The following is a 24,956-nucleotide window of genomic DNA, read 5'->3' on the forward strand; positions in this document are numbered from 1 at the left end:
GGAATGATAAACAAAGCAATAATTGTGTCTAGCAGTAGGTGTTCGATCTTCTAAGAGATGGCGTTGCAATATGTTAGATAAGGACAAATGAATACGTTTGAGCGAGACACAACGATATATAATAAATATAAGAAATGAATGAAAGATGTCACTATTATCGAATTTGGGATTAAAAAAAGTCTATCTTACTTAATGTATAATACTATCGAGTTAAGTTCGGCCGTCGATCCAGCATCCCCTTAAGGGGATCCTAAAGTGAAGTTCGAACTCCGACAAAGTCACTAGATGTAGCTGTTTTTCCAGCGCATTGACATGTCTTTATATATTACCACACCAATATCTCACGCAATCTATGATACATTCAGTCGCAAGACACGTATTTTTTTATAGGTGCGCTAACTCATGTTTAAGGGGTGAAACACATGGGGTATTTCACCCCTTAAACATGAGTTAGCGCACCTATAAAAAAATACGTGTCTCTCTTAGATTTTCGTGGTTAACAACATACTTCATGGAGAATCAAATCGGTTCCGGATAGTTGTGAAACTTCCCTTGTAAGAACTCGATGTTATTTGTTCGTGTAAACTATGTGTTTGTAGATCACTATTTCGTAAGTACAGGTTGCAAAATTTTCGTATCAAACAAATGTTATTACGACTTGACAGCTTGAGACGCCATGTTACACTAAGAAATGGTAAAAAATATATCAATTTCGAAATTTTTGGTCGTTCTCGACATAAACTCCACTTCACAACTCCACCTCACAAACACGTATTAATGTACTTTAATCCTGGAAAAGGATTTTCGAATCTGTGAAGGAGAAAAAAAGTGTTTGTTATACAAAAATTATATGATTTAGTCGATAATACAGACGGCTTTAGGATCCCCTTAATAGAGCTGACAAAAATGAATATTCCGTAATAAACAGCAGCTTTCTTGGCGAGTATCCCATTATGAATTTTCAAGTCGCTTAAGTTTGCGAGACATTACTTATTGATCGAAAGGGACAGAGTAACACATTTATTCGTTCCACAAATACGTCGTCGTTCACTCGGTTGAGTTCATGGTTCAATGATTTGAACAGAGGTCCCAAATAACGCATAAATAATCGGCGATCGATGACATCGTGTCGTGCGTTGAATAGATAAAATTTGACCGCGTACGCGAAATAATTGGCCTTTTATTAGAAACGCATTAACATTCGCATACCTGCGAAATCGCGTTCGCAATGGCGTTTCGATTAGCTCTACGTCGCATCGATTTATCCGCGATTTTGGCCGGACCGATGGTTGCACCGTTAAATCTCGTAATCACTCGGGCGTAATGTTGCGCTCGGCCTCCGGCAAAAACCGATTCGCCGCTGCGAATTATGCCTCCCAATTCCGGATTTATTTTATTCCCAATTATTTCTAGCCATTTAGAGTCGCCGGTTATTTATATTTACGCTTCTAGCAATTTATAAAAGTATTATATATAATAAAAATAATAATTCTTTAGCACAAAAAGATTTTAATAATAATGTGCGCGCGGAGCACCTTTCGTTCTTTCTTTTCAATTCCGGAAATTTATTTTATTTCCGATTATTTGTAGTCATTTAGAGTCGCCGGTAATTTATATTTATGTCTTTAGCAATTTATATGTATGAGTAATTTATATGTATGAATATATAATAATAATAATCCTTTAGCGTAAAAATATTCTAATAGAAATAAGTAACAATAATGCGCAAGCATTTTTCAACGAACATTCGACATATGGATTTAAAAAGACAGGAAAACATATTGTCCCCATCTTTCGATTCTTTCAAGCTCAATTTTGTTGAAAAAGGGGCAATCGAGCGAATGAATAAATGACAACGATAACAACTTATATGTCTCCAGAGCAGGAAGAGGTGCGATCCTATTTTCTGTTTAAACGACTTTTCGTTCAAAGCTTTCTTCAGTTTATTCAAATATTCACTTATTATACCGTACAGAGATGTATCATACATACCTGAACTTCTAAGGCATGGTAAGCAAATATGAGGCCAAGCAGTATCACAGTAGACACAGAGATCAGGGTTTTCAGTGCTGTCGAGAAAAACGAGGCCTAGAACATAAAACGTTTTTGTATATAAATACTTGCAAAATAATAATAAAGATATTTTAATTCTCGATATTTATTTATTTTTATATTAAGTTTATTTCTATATTTATAATTATTTATACGAATAAAAATATTTTACATGACAACTGTTGAGTCTTATATAAAATATAAAGATATTTCTTTTATTAATTTAAAAAAGAAAAATATATTTGCACATAAATTCCTATAACAGAAATATGCGTTTAAAAAATTATGGTACTTTCTGTCAATTGAGAGATAAACTGAGATAACGATCGTTGTTTTAATTTGTCTTACCATTGAATTATAGATTAATAAGGACAGCTCAAAGGCATCAATAAATTAATTATTAAGCTTCAACAATTAACCGTAGAAATAGCGAACTTTAGTCTTACTAAGTGGGTTGATTGCCCACTTCTTAGACGATATAATGAAATATACATACAACTTCGTAAAGTTGCTTGTTGCTGCGTCATAAAAGTCAAGCACGGGGCTTCTACAACGGCGTTCGATTTACGACTTGACCAGCAAAGGCGCGAACATATTTAATGATCGTAAAAAGTATCGCCATAAAAAGAATATTTTAGAAAAAATTGAATAATTTCGCCCTACAAATCCTACTCGGAATATTGCAATAAAATGTAATGCTTTAAATGCGCTTTAAATTTCTATGCATATGTATATATCCTGCTACAAATTCTTATCGTATTTCGAGCGCCATTTATCTTTTTCACTTCGACGAAAATGTATCACGTGTAAAAAACAGCACAATAAATATCGAAATACTGAATAAAGGCATCGCAATTAATTAACTGACTAATATTTCAAATATATCTTTTCGTAAATTATATTATAAAAAAGATCAATATTTCAATATTTCTTTGCTAAATATTAGGAAAAACTATGATTGATTGTTATAGAGAGTTGATTTTGTAAAAAAGCTACTTAATTTTCTGAAAACTTTCTTGCTATAATATTTTAAGTTGCGTATTTTGGGACACCCCTGTATACTACTACATATTTAATTCCTTAGTAAAGTATACAACCAGGAGATTAAAAGACCGTTGTTCAAAAATTGAATAAATAATAATCATAGAGATTAATTTCAACGTAATAAACGTCTTCCTTCCACTTTTCCAACAGAAGAAAGTAACATTACGTATAAGAAATCATTTGAAACAAAATCAAGAGGAAAATAAAAGTACTCTTGAAGTATTTTCGCGTGTCACTAATTGTGTCGACTTTTTTCGCGTCATGTCCGGATAAGGAGGAGAAGAAATTATGATCGCGTTAAAATTCCAGCGTGACGTGCTATACGCGCAATATAAATCTCACAATCTTCCTGAATTTACCATGGTTTTCTGATATTCCTAAAATTTAAGAAGGCTAATTCCTGACGAGGCACAAACGACGTTTGCTACCGCTTTTAAGTTTCGTTAATAGCGGTAGCACGTTATTTACAGCCGCTCGAGTCACGTAGCGTAATTTCCGCATGTGCATCGCCGGATGCACTCGCTTTGTCTGCCTTCACCACACGTAATCTCGCGGTACACAACGACGGGCAAGTCTAAGCTCATCTGAGATGTTTGCCCGAGTTTGAAGTCTATAGTTCGTCGCTCCTTTCATCTGGCAGTTCTTTGACCAAACTCATTCGAAACTCGTTTTAGTCTAATATAAAGTATTTTAGTAACTTTGATTAAAATTCGCTTGAAGACTCAGTCAAAAATGATCGAAAAACAAATTATCGCTCAGATAATTTCTCAGCGTGAGACGAAACTCTTCACGAGTTACATTTCTGTTTGTTACAAATAGCTTGAGCTGAAACGTACGATTTATTTTTATGTTGACCTATTATTTTATATAATAACTCTAATTGTCTGCGCTAAATGCTTTACTAACCCTGTTTTCATTTAATTTTGCTAATTTGTGATTGGGAAACTGTGTCGGTATAACTGCCATTCTCGTTAATGCCTAGGATCTGTAATGAGGAGATAGCTGTTCAGAGGGTAGCTGTAATGCTACTTGCATGGTTACACACATGCATAGTTTACTCAGTGTTGGCATGAGAGCGGTTTACGAGATTTTCGATGAATTGTGGATCGCAATAACGAGCTGCTTTCCGGAAGAACGACGACAAGCTCGCTGGCTGGGCAAAGCCTCTTCCCGCTATGTAACCTGGAAAGGGATTAAGGGCTCGCAAGAAACGTATAAGGGAGCCAGCCTGAACGTCAGTTGCTCTTTGCGAAATTTCCTTTACGAATCTTAGAAACAATACTCGTTTGCGAAATGTATTTAAACTTAAATGATCTTATTATGAGCCACTCGCGTAATCACGTTTGAAACATCAAAGGGAATATTCTCATTATGAGAGAGAGAAGATTTAATACGCTTTAGTAAGTAGAATAAAAGAGATCTAAAGAACAGGTATAAACACGTAAATGTTTCGTCACATACAGTTTAAGTTATAAAGTTTCGCTATAAAATTTCGTTATAAAGTTTCGCACTATCGCTCACGCCGGAATTTTGTTTTATTCGACTCAAAAAAGTAACATTTTTTCACTCGTGGAATTTTCACGTCAAATAAAATTTCTGTGCGCTATAAATGGATTAAGGGATTAGAAATAAAATATATAAGTGCAAAATTTATTCTGACCTTTCAAGAGTTGACTTTACGAGTGTTACAATGTTCACGTGGATATGCGAAATTGTTATCGCGAAATTATGCAGCGTATAAACCATGTAACAAGGCTGTAAAATTTGTGCGCATGGCCGTCATTGTTCCCGAGGCTTCTATTTGATACCGTATGTTTGCATTTTAGGTAAATAATTATTACTTCGTGCGTTTTAGTCGAGATAGTTACGAGGAAGAACTTTCCTTCTCGCCGCGAAACTAGTTCGTCGGGAATTATCCGACGAGTGTTCGCGAAATATTGTTCATATTAAATTGTTTAATCTTGAATGGAATACTTCAGACAGAATAACAGTAACAAGAATTAGAAACAAATACAACAGGCATTATTCCAACTTTTCCTTTGTGTGTGTGTGTGAGAGAGAGAGAGAGAGAGAGACAATAAAAATCAGGATGAAGTTTAACGTTTTATCTGTCAAGCTAATTTCGAACTCTGATTGAGCTCTGGATCCAAAATCGAGAAATGCGCTGTTATTTATAAAATATGTAGAATTATTAAATGACAAAATAAATTATATAAAAAAATAAATATAAATAAATGAAAAATATAAAAAGTAACTGGGTATATAAAAAAACACATAGATGTGTGAAAGTTATCGATACTATCTCCCAAAGAGACACCTCTCGCTTTATTAATATATACTGATAGAAACATGATCTTTTTCGATAATTAGAGAAATAAAAATTCATGTTACTTTCTAAATCTAATTCAGTGGATAATCACTGATATCAGTGCCAAGTATGCCACTGTAATCAGTGAATCAGTGAATGAAATGTAAGATCCCTAGCTGATCTTTATTATGTAATCTAACCAACCTTGTTTTAGTGCATAAATTCAATGAATATGAAGAATGAAATTAACGTGCAAATATCAGTATTTCAGTTATATAATGCTCGAACATTCTTCCTTTTTTTAATTGAATTTCACTGATTATCAGTGTCAAGTATGACACTGGGTAATTAGTGACTATTAATTCAAATTTAGAGAGTATATATTTGCGGCTTATTTCTATACAAAATTAATTAGACACGAATTCTATAATACAAATACGAAAATAAAATTCTTACAATTTCCTTTGCAAATTGCGTAGTTTAAATATAATAGTGATAATATTATATCGTTTTAATGTTTGTAGTTTCCTAAATCAGTTTTATTTATACCTTTTCTTTCTTTTTTTTCATAATATGGTTTTAAAATCGGGGTATATTTATTTGCAAAACTGATCATAACTAACTTAAGTGTTATAGCGTTATAGTATTAAATAGACCTATCGGAGTTAAAAGCAATCACGTATTTATAAGAGAAAACTCTCTAAAAAGAAACTGTTGACATGTTTGCGTCTTGCAGAGTATAAAGTATGCATATAAATGAACGAAAAACGTTTTATACAGAAATAAAAAGATTCTAGAAAATTATATATACACTCACTTGTAGATATTTTGTACAAATGATCTATAAAAGAAAAAGAATAGGAACATGTAACGTTACTGTTACTGTGTTTTGGAACTCATTTTGTCAGATGCTTATTTTTGTTTATCTTACGAAAAAGTTAATCATTACAAAATTGCAAACAGTATTATAAAAACTGCTATATTATCTGATAGAAGACACTCTAGTTTGTATTTATGTTTTCTAAAGTATTATTTTTAGCTTTTAAGAAATATTGTCCAAAAACAAATTGATACGTCAATATATCGATTATCTTCCTTTATTATACATAAATATATGATCATAATTTAAATACGCTCCATAATTCATAAACGTTAATATATAATATTAGATAAAGTAAAGTATATATTTCAAACATTTCCATATTTATGTAAATAATAGTCCTGGCAGATATTGATGATCTGGAAATAGATCTTTTGGAGCGACAAAAGTCTTTTTGATTATAAACAGCGATCACAGGTCTGATCAAACTTGTCGACAAAAATATTCCAAAGATAGTTAAACGTGGAGGAGGCACCCATAGAGCACAGATGTCCAAGAGACATTCTGAAGAACATCCCGAGAATGGTCTAACATTCTGAGAACGTTCACAGGAACATCTGCGGGATAAAGTGTGCTGTGTGGATAGTATAATAATAGGGGGGTGTTTTGCGTGATCTAGTTTGGAAAATGTAGTCAAAATCGACGATGTAAATGACAGCAGACGTATACATTGATATTCTCAATGAAAATTTAGAGAAGACTCTGCTAAAGGTTAGTCTGGAGTATAATTATAGATAATAATTTTATTTTTTAACAAGACAATGATTCCAAACATACCGCTCGTAAAACTACCGCTTTCTTCTGTACTTCTCGGATCAAACTGTTCGATTGGCCAGCGCAATCATCGGATCTGAATCCAATTTATGATCGATTTTGGAACAGAAAGTTGATAAGCGGGAAGTAACGAATAAAATTAAGTTGTTTGAAACATTGGAAAAAGCATGGGAAAATATCGATCAGCAACACATCCGAAACCTTGTCGAAAGTATGCCTCGACGTTTACAAGCAGTCATACAAGCAAAAGGTAGTCATACAAAGTATTAATTATAAACTTTGTCTTTAGTTCTTTTTTTCTCTTGTGTACTTTATTTTGTCCAAGGTAAATTTGATATGGGCGTATTTACTTGTGAATTACTTTATATTATATATTATTACATATTTAATGATATAATTTCAGATAACATAAATGAAACTGTCACTCATAAATCGAAATAATAGATCTTTTTGTGATTGAAACGGATAGGTATAAGCAAAATACCAAGTAATCAAACATTTTTAATGACTCTAGTATATTATTTAATTATTATTTAAGTATTTAATATTTTACTTTTTATTGTTTTGACTTAAGTAAAGTTACTTTTAAATAATAAACTTTTAATAACTGGCAGTTTTTTTTTTTTAGTAAATAAAATAAATCGTCATTCACAAATGAAGGGTATTTGCGTAAACTCATGCGTCACCTACATACGAATGGCATAGCAATCAAAATGTTAAAATGATTGGCATGGGTCATTTGTGTAAATTTGGAAAAATCTGAGGGCCATAAACGGTTTTTGGAAATGTTTTATTGGAGAATTACGCGGATTCTCAAATACAACGGGGAAACAACGGTATCGTAACTATCACCCAGAATACAAGCTGACGTTATTTGCCGACAGTTTAATGTCAAAATGTCAAAGATGTTATTTGTCAAAAGTATGACAAATAACGTTAGCTTGTTTACTGAGCAATTATAATGCTGATGCTTCAGAGATTCGTTTGTCTAAAAAACGATCGGTGACTAAAAAACTCACCGTGAAATGAATTTCGACGGAACGGTCCAATTATCGATTATCATCCTCTTAAAGATGAAAACAGGTGAGCTTACAATGTCCATATGTGCGGATGTATCGGGATTTCGCGATGTAATAAATTTACGAGATCCGCTTTCACAAAAGCTCATATCGATACGAGGCGAATGAAGAAAGGATCGCGGGGAAGGATTAGAGGAGCTGTGATCCATGAATTAATATGATTGCATCTACGGGGTCGATTTTCCCGCTGCGGAAAACTGCCGGCGTTTTCGTTCGAAAAACGATTATAGCTCTCCCGACGGTCTAGAATGATGCAGAATTTATCTCTCGTCGGGAATAGGGAGGAGGAAGGAATATCTTTACACGGGATATCTTTAGAACGACTTTTCTGTTTTATTTATTTCCTCTTTTTATCTAATTTTCTTTTATTTTTCATTTGCTTATATCAAGAACACATCATGCGTGTCGTTACAAAAGACAAAAAATGTCCGAAGGTATAAAAAGAGTTGTAGAGACATAGGAGTTTTGTTAGAGAAACTTTAAAAAGGTCAAGACGTGTAAAAAAGCGTCTGAGAGAGGCGTCTTTTCAAAGCTTTTACGATGTTTTTTTGGAGTTATAAATGTCTTGATAATTAAGGATATATATGTAGCATCTCAAAGCATTATCGAAAATATAAAAATTTCATAGATCATTCTATTATTATGTCTAAATATCTGTATACAAATGTACAATTATTTTATTGGTTTAAAATTTATGTAATTTCTTTGTTTGCCTTGATTCTTATGTAAAATTTTATTGTATTTATTTATTGGAAATTTGATAAGATTGTAGGCATTACAAATTAAATCTAATTTTTTAAAAAGCGCCCACTAATTATATAGTGCCATTCCTGATTAAAAACTGAGTCCATAAGCCCTTTGCAATTTTCACAATAATTAACGAAATATTAATTTCTAAAGATTACCAAATAAGAGGATAAAATCGACACGTAAAGCAATTTTAAAATATTTTTTGGTGTTCTTTATGAAATATTTTAAGAATGATTCTTAAAGAATTCTTAAAGATCTCTTAAAATTGTCTTATATACCGATTTTATACATTCTGCTTATTGAGTAAAAAAAATTGCGAAAATTGGTAGAGGAATTTTAAACTTAGTTTTTTATCAGGAATAGCGCTATATGATTAGAAGGCGCTAAAACTAATAAATATTCATGTAAAAATTCGTTCGGAAAAATTTTATTCGAACTTACCACTTATTCGTTTAAAAATTATTTATTTATCTGAAACTGTAGTAAAAATAATTATTTTGCTGCATAAAACCATTATAAGCCAAATTATTTGTTTTGTTTTTTTTTGCAATTAATTTGAGAGTGCATTTATGACGAAAATTTTTCAGCTGATATTAGTTAATAATTAACTTTTCTAGCTAATTTTCATTTTTAACTGATATTGAGTATATTTAAAATACCCTTAAAAATTTTCCCAGCAAATTTTGTCAAAAAAATAATTTCCGAAACTGGTGGTCGAGTTGCCATATATCGCAACTCATACAAACTGAAATGAATATATCGATTCGTCTGGAAATCTACGGCGCCAGCAGTGCTATAATTAAAAGCGACAAACTTTTCAGACGGATATAAATATCGGTTTTTCTAAGTTCAAACTTTCGGAAAACAAAACCAAAACGGGAATTTCGATTGTAGACTGAGCCGTTGAAAAAAAATGAGGAGGGTGAATTCTGTCGAGAAGAAATATGACAAACAAGTACGACATGAAAGTTTATAGGTAAGTCTTGTGTATAATGACAGAAACAATGCACCCTCGCTCAGCCCGAAATTGCGTGTCTCGTTCTTCCCCTCTAAACACGAGATGTTTCCATGCTGGCAAAAATGGACTCCCTATGAAACTTTAAGCGGATAATCATCCCCGTAAAGGCCCAACCTTTCAGCTATCGATCGGGCAATACGGGGAACCGTGCCAAACCACCATCCCCTATTTCCCTTTTGGCGATCGGCGACTTCTCTTTGTTTCGCATCATCGAGCTTCTCTCGATGTTGTTCTGACTCGGATGCATTCAGACTGCCATATATTCGTCCCGACGTTGATTATATTAGCTTCCGTTTCCAGCGTCGGCATTCATACGGAAATGGCCGACGGCGATTATGTATATCCCTCTTCTGTCTGTCTTTCCTTTTTGATAAAAGATCTCGCAATATAGAAAAGTTTCATCGATATCTCGTTTTCTTCGATTTTCGGAGACACAATTTTTAAGAGTAAGTTCTTCGGTTGAGAATTTTATGGCATCTAATTATTATTCAATCTTCCAATTATTATTCAACAGACTGCACACTGAGAGAGTGTTTGATTCACTGAAAAAATGCATATAATTTTACATGGAAATTACATGTATATGACTGGCAAATTATCTAAATTACATAAATATGCTTGGAAATTGTAAATTTCCAATTATATTTAGGCAATTTTCCAGTCATGAATTCATGTAAAATTACATGCATTTTTTTTAGTGTGTGACTATATTTGCATGATAAAATAATTATAGTTAAAAAACTATTTTTATATAATAGAATATTTAAAAGTAACCTAAATTTGCAAATTTTTTAGAACAATAAAAATCTTGGATTGGATAAAAAAAACTCAAATTGCAAACGGAGGATATTTTTTCTCTTTTCTGTATCTAACATCAACATGCTTGTTTCTTTCTAAATAAATTATTTTTTGTTATATACGCATGGCGCGTTTCGTTGCTGTGCCAGATTATTTTATAAAGATATTATTTTATTAATATTGCTGAATTCACATTCATTGCACAACATTATACGTATAAAACCTTTTACAAATGTATACATTACTTTGTATTCAAATGTAATATATCGGATGTTGTATTACTTTTTCATTTAACATTGTCTGTATTAGTGTTTCAGTAGCTTTTTGTAAAACGAATGGACGATATTCGAGATCCGCCCCCACGCCAGGAAGGCGCGTGTGTTAATATCGCTACGTAATATCACGGGACTCGCGGGATATAAACATTCGTCGAATACTGGGGATGTGCGCGTTCAGGAGGTTACTATAGCGACGGCATGATCTATTCGTGCGTGTCCATGCGCACATTCGTGCTTCCGAGCGAGGATACGAGGCGACGCGACGATGCTGTCGTTTGTGTGGTCACACCCTGTGAAATTAGCAAAAACCACTTTGCCGTTTTTTGTCCATCGGAAAAAAAAAGAGAATTCAAGCGTTAAGACAACAGCCGCGTATCAGGATACCGTGAGTTTCGACGGGCGGACTTCTCTGTCCTTGACAAAACGAAAATATACATCCGTGGAAGGCGTTAATACGGACGACGTGCGAACTCCCGGACTTGATGAAATCCGAAAACGTGTCCGGCGTATCTGGTTTAGCAGGGAGAAAAAGATGATGAAAAGAAAAAGACGAACGTGACCGAGCATCTTCATCAAATGTTAAATCGTTCTGCTACTTCAATCGATTATCTTAAAAGATATTTGAATAAAGGTTCAAACAAATTGTAAAATTATAAAAAATTCTAATCTACTGTATTGATGACGTTTCTAAGAGACAAATAAATGCTTATAAAATCTTCGACTATGTGTATTTAAAATTACGACTATAAGATCTCAAGGTTAGAGATTTTTAAAATTCGACGAATAGCAACGACAAGAATAATCTAAATTTTTTTAAAATTCGGAATTTGTTACACTCTAAAAAATATTGGTATAGATTTAATATATATACACCATAAATTTTAACTTTTATGTAGGTAAGTGAGGATGCTCAGAACATCCAAAACAAATTTTATTTTTATAGTTATATTTTTTAACATACGTATAAAATTAAATTTATATCATTTATATTTTTATTAAATTTATATTTTTGTGAAATAAAGGAATGTAAAGATATCTAACTTTAAGACTTTCAGCAATTCTTTTTATTTTCGTTTTCCAGAGCAAGGTTTCTAAGATAACTATGCGTAAAGTACTGTTATAGCTACCTACCTACTTAAAGGTTAAACCTACACCGTCATGGTGTTAACATAAATATTATAAACACCAAGTTATAAATCCATGCTGATGTTAATTCTAATACCAACATGAGAATTATATAGACACCACCGGGCGTTAAATCCACACCGATAATTTTTAAAGTGCAGAAATGGAGGATAGAAAAGTTCAAGGAAAAGTTATGAAATATCTTACGGACTGAAAAAACGCTCGCGGCATTGAACTTGAACTTTACGAACGCGTCAAAATTATACAATCCACGCTTTTTTTTTATAAACCAATAAGACACACGCCTACCGACGCGACGGAATCTTCAATTCCCCGCGTGTTTTAATCTCTCGTACGCCGATTTACTACATGAACGGTTATTTATAGTCAGTTATTTTGGATTTGGGTTGCGTTTAGCTGATGTTGGATATTCATTCGATGCACGTGCGCTCCGGCTTTGAAAATAAAAATCAACTACAGTTGAAAATTGCTTTCCACAAAATATGTACGCGCGCGATACAAAAATATTTCATCGATAGAAATATGAATCATGCAAATTTTAGGGGCAACGAAATCTTTTCTCAATAAAAATGTTATCATGTAAGAGTTATCAATAATCTTCTTTTAAAGATGTTTTTCAATTCTTTCACATGACATAAAAAATTAATCAAATTAGAAAAATAAATTTATAATTAATATGTAGACATTCATAATTTTTTTTTAAATAACTTTTTAAAATGGAGATTGAATTTTTTATGAGAGGGAGAGTTTAAATAATTTTATCGCAAATAAAACGTAAAAATTTTAAAAAATTAGATTTAATATGAAGGATTGAGTATAATGAATATTTTGAAATTAAAATATTGAAGTTTTACCAAATTACTTTTATATACGAGTATGAAATATTTATAAATTATATTTTTTTAGATTATTTATTGCGATAACCTTAATGTCGATTAATCGACGTCACGAACAATATATCAGCATTTCTTTTGACACTTCTAGTTACTTTTTTTTGGTACTGCTTTACATTTTGTTCATTATTTATTATTTAAAAGATGACAATGGCTACAAAAACTTCTGTGTTAAAAAATATAAAAAGTCAAGTGAGTCCTTTCTTTTCTTTAAGGAGATCCTAAAGCCGTCTGTATTACCGACTAAATCGTAATTTTTGCAAAAAGTAACTGGACAAAGAGAGAATTGGAAATTTATAATTTCTGTATAAAAATAAATATTACGTACACATGAAACAGTTGAGAGAGAGAGAGAGAGAGAAAGAGAGAGAGAGAGAGAGAGAGAGAGAGAGAGAGAGAAAGAGAGAAAGAGGTCAATATTTATATTTAATAATACAATTTTACAATTTAAAACTTTCTCATTTTCTTCCTTATTCTTATATATTCTTTTCATCTTAAATATTGTTTAAAAACATGTCTACTTCTTATTGAACTAATTTTTTATCTAGATTCTAAATCGAGGTTAAACTTTTTGTATCACTTCCAAACACAATATTAGAAAGCTGTTAACTTTTTCAAACTATTCTCATTTCTATTTAAAAAAAAAACGTTTAAAATACTTCTTTAATCACAAATTTCGATGAATTTCACATCGAATATTGTGTAGATTAATTAACGGAATTAATTCTCGAGTCGTAAAAATTACGAATCAACAGAAATGGAAATTGATTTTTTAAATCATTTAATGCTCTTTCCTCATAATCTTCGCGGCAACTTGCAGAAAGTGACAGATAGGATTTTCCCTTCTTTACAGTAGCTTGTAGCAATACGTCACACGAATACACTCTCGCCTTGTACAGATTATAAAGCGATCATCGCTCAGCCTCCTCCGCGTGATACGGAGCGTCTTTTTGTGAAGAAGTCTGACAAGGAAAAATAACATGGGGGACTTGAGTGAGCCCGCGGTGTTCCGGCGCACTTGAAAAATTAATCCGCGACAGAAAAGACGTTTCTCCGTTATCAAAGGAAAAGAGCATCAACAAAGGGATGTAGGAAAAAAATTGACTGCTCTTTTGAGGTGAAAAATAATTATTTAAGCTCTCCGCGGCTCGGGGTTAATTGATTAAATAAAGCTCTAATGGGAGTGCCAGATTGAAGATTTCGCAAGTGGAAATTCGCAAATCAAAAATCTAAAAATTCAAAAACTGACGAGGAAAGTGTGGAATTTTATTTGCTCGAGATAACCTAGGCCGATTGATCTACATCCGATACATAAAACCTGCATAAAATTGAAAGCGTGATAAAAATCAAAGTATCAAAGGACGAGTTTGATCTTGAAAATGTGATTACAAGGAAAAAGCAAATCTTTGAAGATCGAGATAACCAAAGTTCTGTCCAAATATGAGATATGAAAGCCGCATAGTTTTAAAAGTTAAAAGAATCAAAGTATTTCAGAACATATTTGATCTTAAATGCATAATTAGAAGAAAAATCAAGTGGAATTATAAAGTCAAAAGAAAAGATTTTGACAGATAGATACTGAAAATCTCTGATTCTAAAGTTTTAGACTCTGATTTTAAAGTTTCAGACTAAAGGCAAATCCGAGTTCTATAAGTGCAAACCTTCGAAGATCGAAATAAGACCGGTCTGTCCGAATATGAAATCAAAACTACATAGTTTCAAAAGTTGAAAGCGTGGGAAAAATCAAAGTATTTGAGAAGACTATGTGTTTGATCCTGAACTATAAGAAAGATCAAGTTGAGGTTAAAAGTTAAAGGAAAGTTCTCGAAAATAGAGTTTGAAAATCTCTGATTTTAAAGTTCTAGAAACTCTAGATTTGGCAAATCTAAAATTCTGAGGCCCGATTTCACAATATATGGTTACCTAAAGATTAAAAGTAACCAAGAAATTCATGAATGAATTTCATTGATGAATCTGTTGGTAACCTTTAATCTTTAGGTAACCATATATTGTGAAAACGGGCCTAAGAATGTTAATATGAGGACCGAAATAACCAAGGCTACTCTGTCCAAATTTGAAGTACAAAAATGACTTATAGCTTTTAAATTTAAGAGTATGGAAAAAATCAAAGTACCTGAGGACGTTTGATCTTATACATGATCTTATACAAGAAAAATCAGTTCAGAATTTTAAGGTTAAAGAAAAAAATTTAAAAGGTTAATTTGAAAAATCTCTGATTTTAAAAGTTTAAAAACTCTAGATTTGGCGAATCTAAAATTTTAAGAATGCAAACATTTGAAAATCGAGATATGTAGAAATTTCCTGCAAAGATTATCAATACAGAATATCCACAAAATCTAATATTTAAATTTTCAACTTAATTTAATTTCTTCAAAGTTGCTCAGGATAGACTAATCCTTTTTTATCAAGAATAGATTTTACAAATTTTAAAAATACTCTTAAATGCAAAAAAGAAAAGATTAAATACAGAAAATTAATCTTCACTCGAGAGTGGATTGTATCACACGAGAAGTATTCTTTTGACATCAAAGCTCGTCTGGCTAAAGGATGCCAACAAAACTACCCTCGAGGGTGAAAAATAATTATTCGCGCTTTCGGGACGATCAAGCTACAGCGGGGGATGAAATTTCGTCGCAAAATTTCATTTATAGGAAATTTCATTTGAATTCATTGAGCGACGCAATATTTGTTACAATTTACGTGAAAGCAAAGAGACAGCGATTGCGTGATTTCAGGAGATTTGCGAGTATACCGGGTGGATTTCAAGTAAGAATAAGAAATGACGAATAAATAAATGAGAACAGTTGATAGATAAAGGAGCTCGAGGCTGGTTATCATACGGGATTAATTATCAGAAAGTTAAAGTAACTTAATATGACGAAGCATTCTCTTCTATTTGCTATAGATTGCTGATATAATATTAAATTGTTGTGTAAAACGATTTGCGCCAAAAACGTCGTATATTATTCATAAAACGACTTTTAACCCTCACAACGGTCACACTTCAATAAAGTATCATAATGATCATATGGGATCCAAATAACCTCAACGACTTTGAACGATTGTCGCATTCAAACTATTGATTATTTTAAGTAAAAAAAAAAATACTGAACATTCTTCAAATAGTGTAAAATGTGAATCAATTTATAGTTACGTTAAACTATATTTTCTTCTCTATAGACGTTCTAAATAAAGAAAGTAAGAAAATTGTAACATGATATAATAATAAAATAATATAGCAAAGAGAAAGAGAGAGAGAGAGAGGGGAGGGGAGAGAGAAATAATATACAATATAATAACGAATAATGTTCCAGGGCAGATTGCCAGAAAATGGTAAGGGCAGAACGGAAGGCTTCATACTGAAACTTTATGCTTCATAAGTTATTAACATGAATTTATAATGAAGTGAAGATTTCACGACGGCAGCGTACGTTCATTAATATTAATTAATAAAAGCAGTCGCAAAAAGCCTATCGTATTACAAGAATAATCTTTTCAACAATGTTCATGTAATATTCGTAAACAAAATAATAGAAAATAGACGGTAATAATTTTTAATAAATATTTCCTATTTAAAGTGTGATAATAATTTTCAGATGATTAATCTGAGATTAATATAATGTTTTTCATTATTATGAAATATTCATTAGTTTAAAAATATTACATTTAAAGTTTAAACTTTAAACATTTAAAACTAACCGTCTTCTATAATAAAAGTCCGCTTTTGCGCAAAATAAATACGCCGCTTCGCCGTTAATTCCGCCACCGCTTTACGCTTCAAGTGTCGTTTATTTTGCGACACCTCCCGGCGGTGTACTTTCGTTTCGCAGAGAGGAAAGTCTGTTCGCGGTTTCGGAGTGAGATAGTAAAGATGCACCGTGAACAGGAAACTTAAAAGACGGTTTTTTCGCTGGATTTTGCTGGCTCGCGGAACTTATCGCAAAAAAAGCTCGATTACGGAAACTTAATCCCTCCGCGAAGCGCGAAGATATACGCGCCAGTTGAATTGTCCAGAAATTTTCCACAGGCTTCACCGGGGAAATCTCTTTTCCGGACCGTAAAGCACTCACTCTTAAATTATACTTCCTTTCTTTTGACTTAGGAACTATGCCAAGTAAGATGGTGACTGAACGACGACTTTACGAGGTTAAGAGAAACGCTTCGTGGCGGATAATGGAAAAATATAACGTAACGTAAACGTACGTAATTGTGACGAAAAATGTGGAAATCAGTGCTAGAAAGCAAAATTATTAAAAGAAAATTTTCAATATTTTTTAGAATTCTATATCTACAGAGTATTTTTTAATATTATCCAATATTTTAAGAGTCGATTATTGAGAAAAATTAAAAAATATATCTGTAAACGAGGACCGTTAGGAGTTGGCATTAACATTCAAAGTACAATTACAGAAGTATATAAATGTCTTTTAATATAAATATAAAACTATTATAGTCTCTCCATCTGTGGACGTTATGATTCTAATTCGAACCTTCTTCAGTAGCACTAGCATACCACACATCAAAATTCCGCTTCTTTAATACAATCTTTTGTCAAAAAATTAATCAACTGTAGAAACAAGATAAATGATATGATTGATTTTAGAAATCATTTTACGAAGAACAGTTCATATAAACATATAATTTTAAAGGTCTTGTTTCGGAGATACAACACGGAAAGAACGGTTTTGCTGAAATATGTAAAAATTAAACCAGATACAGAAAATAATTATGTTATACTATTTAAATAATTATACTGGATAATTATAAGCTGGTCGTTAGAACGTGAAAACTTTTTGCATCATTATCATGCTTCTACAATTATTTTCGAATCTGTATTTGGTCTGATTTTTATATACTTCAGCAAAACTCATTTTTCCGTTCTTTTCGTGAAGATGTTAAAAGTTCTATAAAATAATGATTTTTTAACTCTTAAACGAAAAAAGGTTTGAAGGAAATGAATTTTTAAAGAGAGATATTGTAATAAAAAAAGTAATAAAAATTTGGAAAAATTTGACACCATCCGTTAGCGTATTTCGAAGCAGTTATATGTACTATATCTAAATGCCGTTTTTATGCCATTGACTTTTTACAAAATTATAGATGAAAAATGGATAGATAACATTATATTCTGCCTATTCATTGATCCGAGTTCGAAAAAGAAATCTCTTTTCGCTTAAAAGCTATTAAAGCTGGAAATAGTTACCTGGGGTATTTTTACAGCCCATTGCAGCAGCAAGAAAATATAAATTGCTGTAAATATGTTTTGAATGGATATTGTTTAATATAGGTATTTTCTCTTTTTAAATAACTATTCTTTATAAACTTTTAAATATGCAATGCTATCGAAAAATCGCAATAAAAAGATATTATAACATTCATTTTTTTTTTAGAAATACTATTATAATATAAGTTACTTAGTAGCTTATTCCATTTAATATTTATTTGATTTCTACTTATTCTTTTCAGAAAATTGTAATTAAATTCATATTTATTTATAATGTTCTCAAATACTAATAAATTGAAAAAGAATCAAGAATATACAATTTATTGTTAATAATAGTGATTTTCATTGAGTATAAAGACACTCTAAGTGATCATTTAAATAAAAACAATCATTTGACTACTCTTGGTTTAAGAAAAAAAAAAGATAATTTCCTAAAATTTATAACGGTCTGCTATTCTCTGAAACTTTTAAGATTATATATTCATACGAATTTTTCTATAATAACCTCAAAAATTAACTTCTAAAATATTGGAAAGTATTTAATAAACATCCTGTACGTAAATTTCTGTATAAAGAACTTCTGCAATTTTTAACTATAAATATCTTTACGTTTATGACAGCTTTCTCGGAAACTTCAAAATGATTTATTTTCGAATTGAATAATTTCCTGAAATTTCGTCTTTAGAAATATGTATAAATCATCGAATTTGAGATTGGAAAATTTCGGAGTCGAGATACGCATTTGTGTAGCTCCAAGAAACTCACAATTATCGGAATCTTTGAACCCTGAAGGTTCTTCAATCTCATTGCGAGATACTGAAAATCTATATTCTATAGTATACGTAACGTCAACTGTAGATTTTTAGTACTTGCTGCTCTGCCAGTAATTCCGTCGAGTTTACCGATACGCTTTACGTATGATCTGCAAATCGTACCGCATTAATTCTGCCAAAATTATCTGTATCTCTTTGAATTCTATCTGATTTTGTAGTTCGACTTGATCACGCTGGATCACAACATTCACTCTTCTCAAATAAAATCCTAGCCTCCTTTCTGTACCCTCGTTGTACAAAAAGAAGGCTAGGATTTTATTTGTGAAAAGTGAATGTTGCTATCCAGCGTGATCAAATTGAACTACAAGATCAGAGATAGAAATCAAAAAGATACCTAATCTTGGCGGAAATTAATGCGGTGCGATTTGCAGATCATACGTAAAGCGTATCGGTAAACTCGACGGAATCACTGGCAGACATGGGGTAGGCAAAAGTGACATGGCGGATCCATTCGTTAATCCACCGCGATAAAGGCACTCTGACCCGTTTTTATCTCGCGGCAGCGATACGAAGAGGGAGCCTAATCCTTACATAACACATGAAGCCAGGTTTGGAAGTCGCCGAAAAAAGAAGGTGCATAAAACCCTCCATCAGACATTAGGACCACGTCATAAACCCTTAATAGCGCGTCCCGAGGAAAAAAGGGATGCTGCGGCGTTAAACGACCGAGCTGAAATTTTTGATCGTTCGCCATTCTTTATTTCCACACATAAATCGCACACAATTCTTTTCCGCAACCCAGTTCTTTTTTCGAGAACTTTAGTGATTTCTCTTCTCTCGTCATCTGTCAGAAGACTGAGTGAGGTCTTTCGTCGTCAGTTAACGAAACGAGATGTTATATGTTCGAAGTTACAGACTCTCGTATTTCAAGATGCAAGAAACACAAGCCACGCTGTACTGCGAGGCGTATGCTAAACAATATCGTAGCGTGCAAAAATCAAGAATGATAAACGACGCGGCGATAGCTACAGCACGATCGTTTAGCGCCAGATGACGAAAATAGGACTAGCAGATGAGACGTGATGAACGATGCGAAATCGTTGCACCTCGCTCTTATCCCCTCAATTTAACTTGGTTTAGCGGTAGGTATTTCTTTCCTTCGTCGTCGTCGTTGTCGTTGTCGATGTGGCGAAACTCCATTTAATTCTCGTCTTTCCATTCCGACCCGTCGCGTCGGGGCTTCCCTGACGATCTGCCTTCGTCTCGTCACGGTTCCACTTTGTAATAACATTGGCCCTCGCAGCCGCATAATTGCTGTCTTCTTCCAACACTCCGTCAAAGTCTTCACGTCATCGGGGTCGTTCGGGGATTCCGGAGACAACGTGACGGTGCAATTTATCATTTCTCACCGCTGCTGTCGCTATGATCGATCTGTCATCCATGATGAAGGAAGTGGAGGAGAAGAAAGATAACACGAGCCCGTTTATATTTATATAATTGCATGCACTTGTTAACTGTCATCTGCGCAAGATATAAGAAGTTTTAGTGAGGGAAAAGTCCTGGAAGTAGTTCTAATTGAAATATCGCGTAATCTCACCTCGTTAATTTCTAATAAACTGAAGATTGATGTGTTACAGCTTAATTCGCGTCTCGGAGATCTTCTTTGGATGAAGAACGGTAGTTAAAGTGAAATACGAGAAAAGAGGACATTTTTTAAAGATTAAATTTTGACATTTTTCTCGACAAATCCGATATAATAAACTTTACGATTTCGCAATTTTCGATTAAATCAAATAATTTTCTATTAAATTTCGAAAAGTATGAAATAAAGAATATAAAATGAGAATAATTATTCAACAATTGAAAAGTTTGTAAATTACACGGATAAAATGATTATGCTAAAGTATCTAAACATTTAGCTAAATACAAATTTAAAAATAATTTTGTTGATTCATCAAAATAATTATGTAAAACGTTAATGTATAAACGTTAATGCTGTAGCAAGTTTTAACGTTCTAATACAAGTCTAAAAAGTTAATTTTCTTCAAAGCGTTTATTTTATAAATATAATAATTTTTCTTCGGACACATAAATATGGTATATGTAAAAGAATATAAAAATAAATATATGTAAAAGATAAATGAACAAAGTTTCAAGCTTTGATTAATATTTTAAGGACTCATTAAAAAATAAAGTTAAAAATTTCCGGACTTGTTTGGTTTTTGCGGAAATTTTATATTTACCATTTATTTCTCCCATTAATTTTTTTTAAATAACATTAATAATGATAAAAGTGAAGGGAGTATAAGCAATAAGTTTTTCACTTTTTACTTACAAAATTTGACAAATTGCTCTTAATAAAAACATCCTTTACGAATTAAACTCTTATACTTTCCATTTTCTGTTCGATTTTTGCTGGAACAATATTATTCATGATGTAATTAAAGCCAAAAGACGCCTAGTCCAGATTTTTTAAAATTGCGCTTATTCGATTTCTTATGGACAACTCTTCAATTTTTTAAATTCACAATATTAAATAAAAAGTTTCAACTTAATTCTGTGTATTCCAAATTATTTATTGTTTCACTATATTTAAAATTCAAAACATAGCTAATTAAATTTAATTACAGCCGATTATCAGGCGTTTATTCTCAATCTTTAAAAAAAAGCAATTCATTCGTATTTGATACAATATCAGCTAAAAGTATCAGTCAAACAATCAATCGAAATAAGCTATTAACCTATGCCATTCAAAAATTTTTGATGATATTAGCTCGTGAATTACGCCCTGAAATCAACTGCAAAAAACAAAACAATAAATAATTCAGTTTCATGAAGAAAATGACTATATTTTTCTGGAATTTTAGTTCGCGCGCGATATTTTCTAAATGAGTAAATGGATCCAATAAACTTTTGCACGAACATTGTTTGATCAGAATATGTATAAAATTTAATTTAATTCGTAATATTACTTCCTCATCAAATTTGCAAATAAGTATAATAACGCAATTTTTTATAAGAATTAAGACAAACAAAAAAAAATTAAACAACTTTTAAACCAATCGAAGAATTGTGTGCTCAATTTACACTTTTATATCATTCAAACATAATAATAGAACAATCCATGAAATTTTTATATTTTCGGTAGTGTTTTTAGTGACACACACATAAGGTAAAATAAATTGCTTTATCAGAAATAATAAATTGAATTGATCAAGTTCGGGCCAGTTTCAGCAAAATAACCCGATTGCCTCCGCGCATACGAATTTTGATACGAAACGCATAATGTATATACTGGTGTACTCGACTTTGCGACGCCGCAGAATTTCTCGGCGTTCGTCGAATTTGCAATTCGATATGCGTTTCACGAACGAACCGCAGGATCGTTCGACGATCTTTAAATTGCTGAATATACGAATACAGCTAACGCTTTCGCATTGCAACCTGCATGTAGTTTCGTGCCGTAAAATTTAGCTGTACCATTTGCTCACATATGAAAGAGAAGATTGGAAAAATCAAGCTGCAAAAACTTCCGAAATTCGTAAATTCCAAGCTACTTGCAAGTTCAATAAGAAAATGAAACATAAAGAATGCAATCGAATGTGAATTCTCGCATTTCTGATTTCTGTGATTGCATTCTTCATGTTTCATTTTCTTATTGAACTTCCAAGATTCGACATTTTAAATCCGAATTAGTTGTTAAAAAGTAGTTGTGAAAATGTGAAAGAAAGAAGATAAGAAAATAAATCCACGATATTAAATAAAACATTTTTATTTCAAAATTTTATATACGATGTAATTAAATCTAAATTATTCTTATTCTCTTGAGAATCGAAGATACACTTAATTTTTCGGAATCCCAAAGTGCCAAAAATTCAAAGAATATAAAAATGAACGAAGGAAATGGTTTCCAAGTGTAAGATTGCGAGGAGTATGATGTTTAATGGATATTAAAGACTTTCCGGGTCAACGAGTTCAAGAAATGTCCCAGAACCTCGGAAATACAGAGCCTGAGAATCAAGACTTGAAAGAGGTTCGGATTTACCAAGTCAACCGACTTGTAATTTCCGGCGTTCCTACTGCAAAATGCGGTTAATACCGAATGCTTCCTGTAAAATCTAGTTGAAGGACAACGTCTTCCACCCGATTATCCCACACGACTACGTTCAATTCTGGAATGGATCTCCGTGGCGTGCGAGGGAAGCGATTGCGCCCCCATCAAGCTTGCAATATCGATATTGTTAATCCGTCGCTCCGCTCTTGGCACAGAATCAAGTGGTGAATTGCTCAGTCAACAAGGAGATTCGGCAATCCCCAGGGAAATTTTTACGGGAGAGAAATATTCCCGTCGAGGGGAGGAATAAATACGAACGTCAAGAAAGAAAGCGAAAAGACACTCGCGAGCTTTCGACCGAAAGCACTCTAGGGACGAACTTCCCCGTTTGAAAAAGGATAGGCCGGGTCAAGGCGGCCTCTCCTTCGCAATTGTGATTATTGGACAAGCTCTCCGATACCGAAGGGATATATGGGACGGCTCATGCCTGTCGTTGTCGCCTTGAATATCCGGTGCATCAACGAGGCGTTTTTAGCCGATAATGTTTGCGAAGGTCACAAGGTCATGGAGATTATCCCATTCTATGGGAAATAAATCCTTTTTTTTATACCGAATAATCATGCATAAAGAGAGTAATGATAGAAAAAAATCTAAAATATATTATTAAAATTGTTTGAATTATTAAATATTATAAATATTAGAAATTACAGAAATTTCGAAATTAAAGAAAAATTGTGTTTTGTGAATCGATCGTACTACACATTTTCCAATTTACTTCTTAAGGTTGTATTACATGTATTTTTTTAACAAAATGAAAAAAATTATTATATGATTTTTTGTCTACGTCGTATTTGAAAGTAATACAAACAGTTTGATGGCAAATTAGAGAATATCAACAATTATTTCAATAAGAAACATGTTTTAGAAACATTAAGTTAAAGTAATAAAATTTTCAATTAAACTGTATAATTGTGTCGCTAAATATAAATAATGACCTAATTGAACTGTTTCGTATGTACATAATATTCATTTGTATACAGAAAGTATAAATTTCCAATTCCAGTTTTTTGTGTATAGAGACTATACACGTGATACGAGCGGCACTACTTATATTTTGAGCCTTGGCAACACTGAGTGTTGTCAGGTGCCATTTGACGTTTCCACTGGACAGTTTGAAATTTTTGACCATAACCTTCTTGAGAACGTTTTGTTATTTGAGCGCGATTTGTATTGTTTACAGTCACTTGAAAATTGTGTCTCAGCGAAAAAATGGAATTAACTCGTGAAAATTTTCGTGCAATGATTTATTACGACTTTCGACGTGGATTATCAAGACAGGAGTGCATCGATCAACTTACTTCCACTTTTGGAGATAAAGCCCCATCCTTTGCCACTGTAAAACGCTGGTATAACGAATTTAATCGTGGTCGCCGTTCGCTCACCGACGAAAGTCGTGAAGATCGTCCAAAATCAGTTGTGTCAGAAAATATTGATGCTGTGCAAAAACTAATAATGCAAGATCGTCATGTGATATACTGTGAGATTGAGACAACCTTAGGCATTAGTTCCACTAGCATATATAAAATATTGCATGATCATTTAGCCGTGAAAAAGTTTGTTCTCGTTGGATCCCACATAATCTGACAAAATCTCAAAAAGATGCTCGTGTCGATTGGTGCAAACAAATGCTTAAGAAATACAATACAAAAAGTGTATAAATCATAAAGGAGAATATTTTGAAAAACAGTAAAGTCATTTTCAATGACAAATTACTGTTTTTTTATTATTAGGCTCAAAATATAAATAGTGCCCCTCGTACACAACCCTAATATAATACAGCCTCTCAAAAATTCTAGAATCCTAG

General features: G+C 32.5%; 1 protein-coding gene across 1 annotated transcript in view; it reads right to left on the bottom strand.

Moving 5' to 3' along the window:
* SK (small conductance calcium-activated potassium channel) overlaps window positions 1-24,956 on the bottom strand; it is a 192,898-nt gene that overhangs the window by 24,938 nt on the left and 143,004 nt on the right. The window contains exon 8 of the mRNA XM_018458200.1: window positions 1,993-2,088. Coding sequence (XP_018313702.1) covers window positions 1,993-2,088 — 96 coding nt within the window. The remainder of the gene's footprint in view (window positions 1-1,992; window positions 2,089-24,956) is intronic.

This window comes from Mycetomoellerius zeteki, unplaced genomic scaffold, assembly GCF_001594055.1.
Source record: "Mycetomoellerius zeteki isolate Tzet28-1 unplaced genomic scaffold, Tzet1.0 scaffold707, whole genome shotgun sequence".
NCBI classification, from domain to species: Eukaryota; Metazoa; Arthropoda; class Insecta; order Hymenoptera; family Formicidae; genus Mycetomoellerius; species Mycetomoellerius zeteki.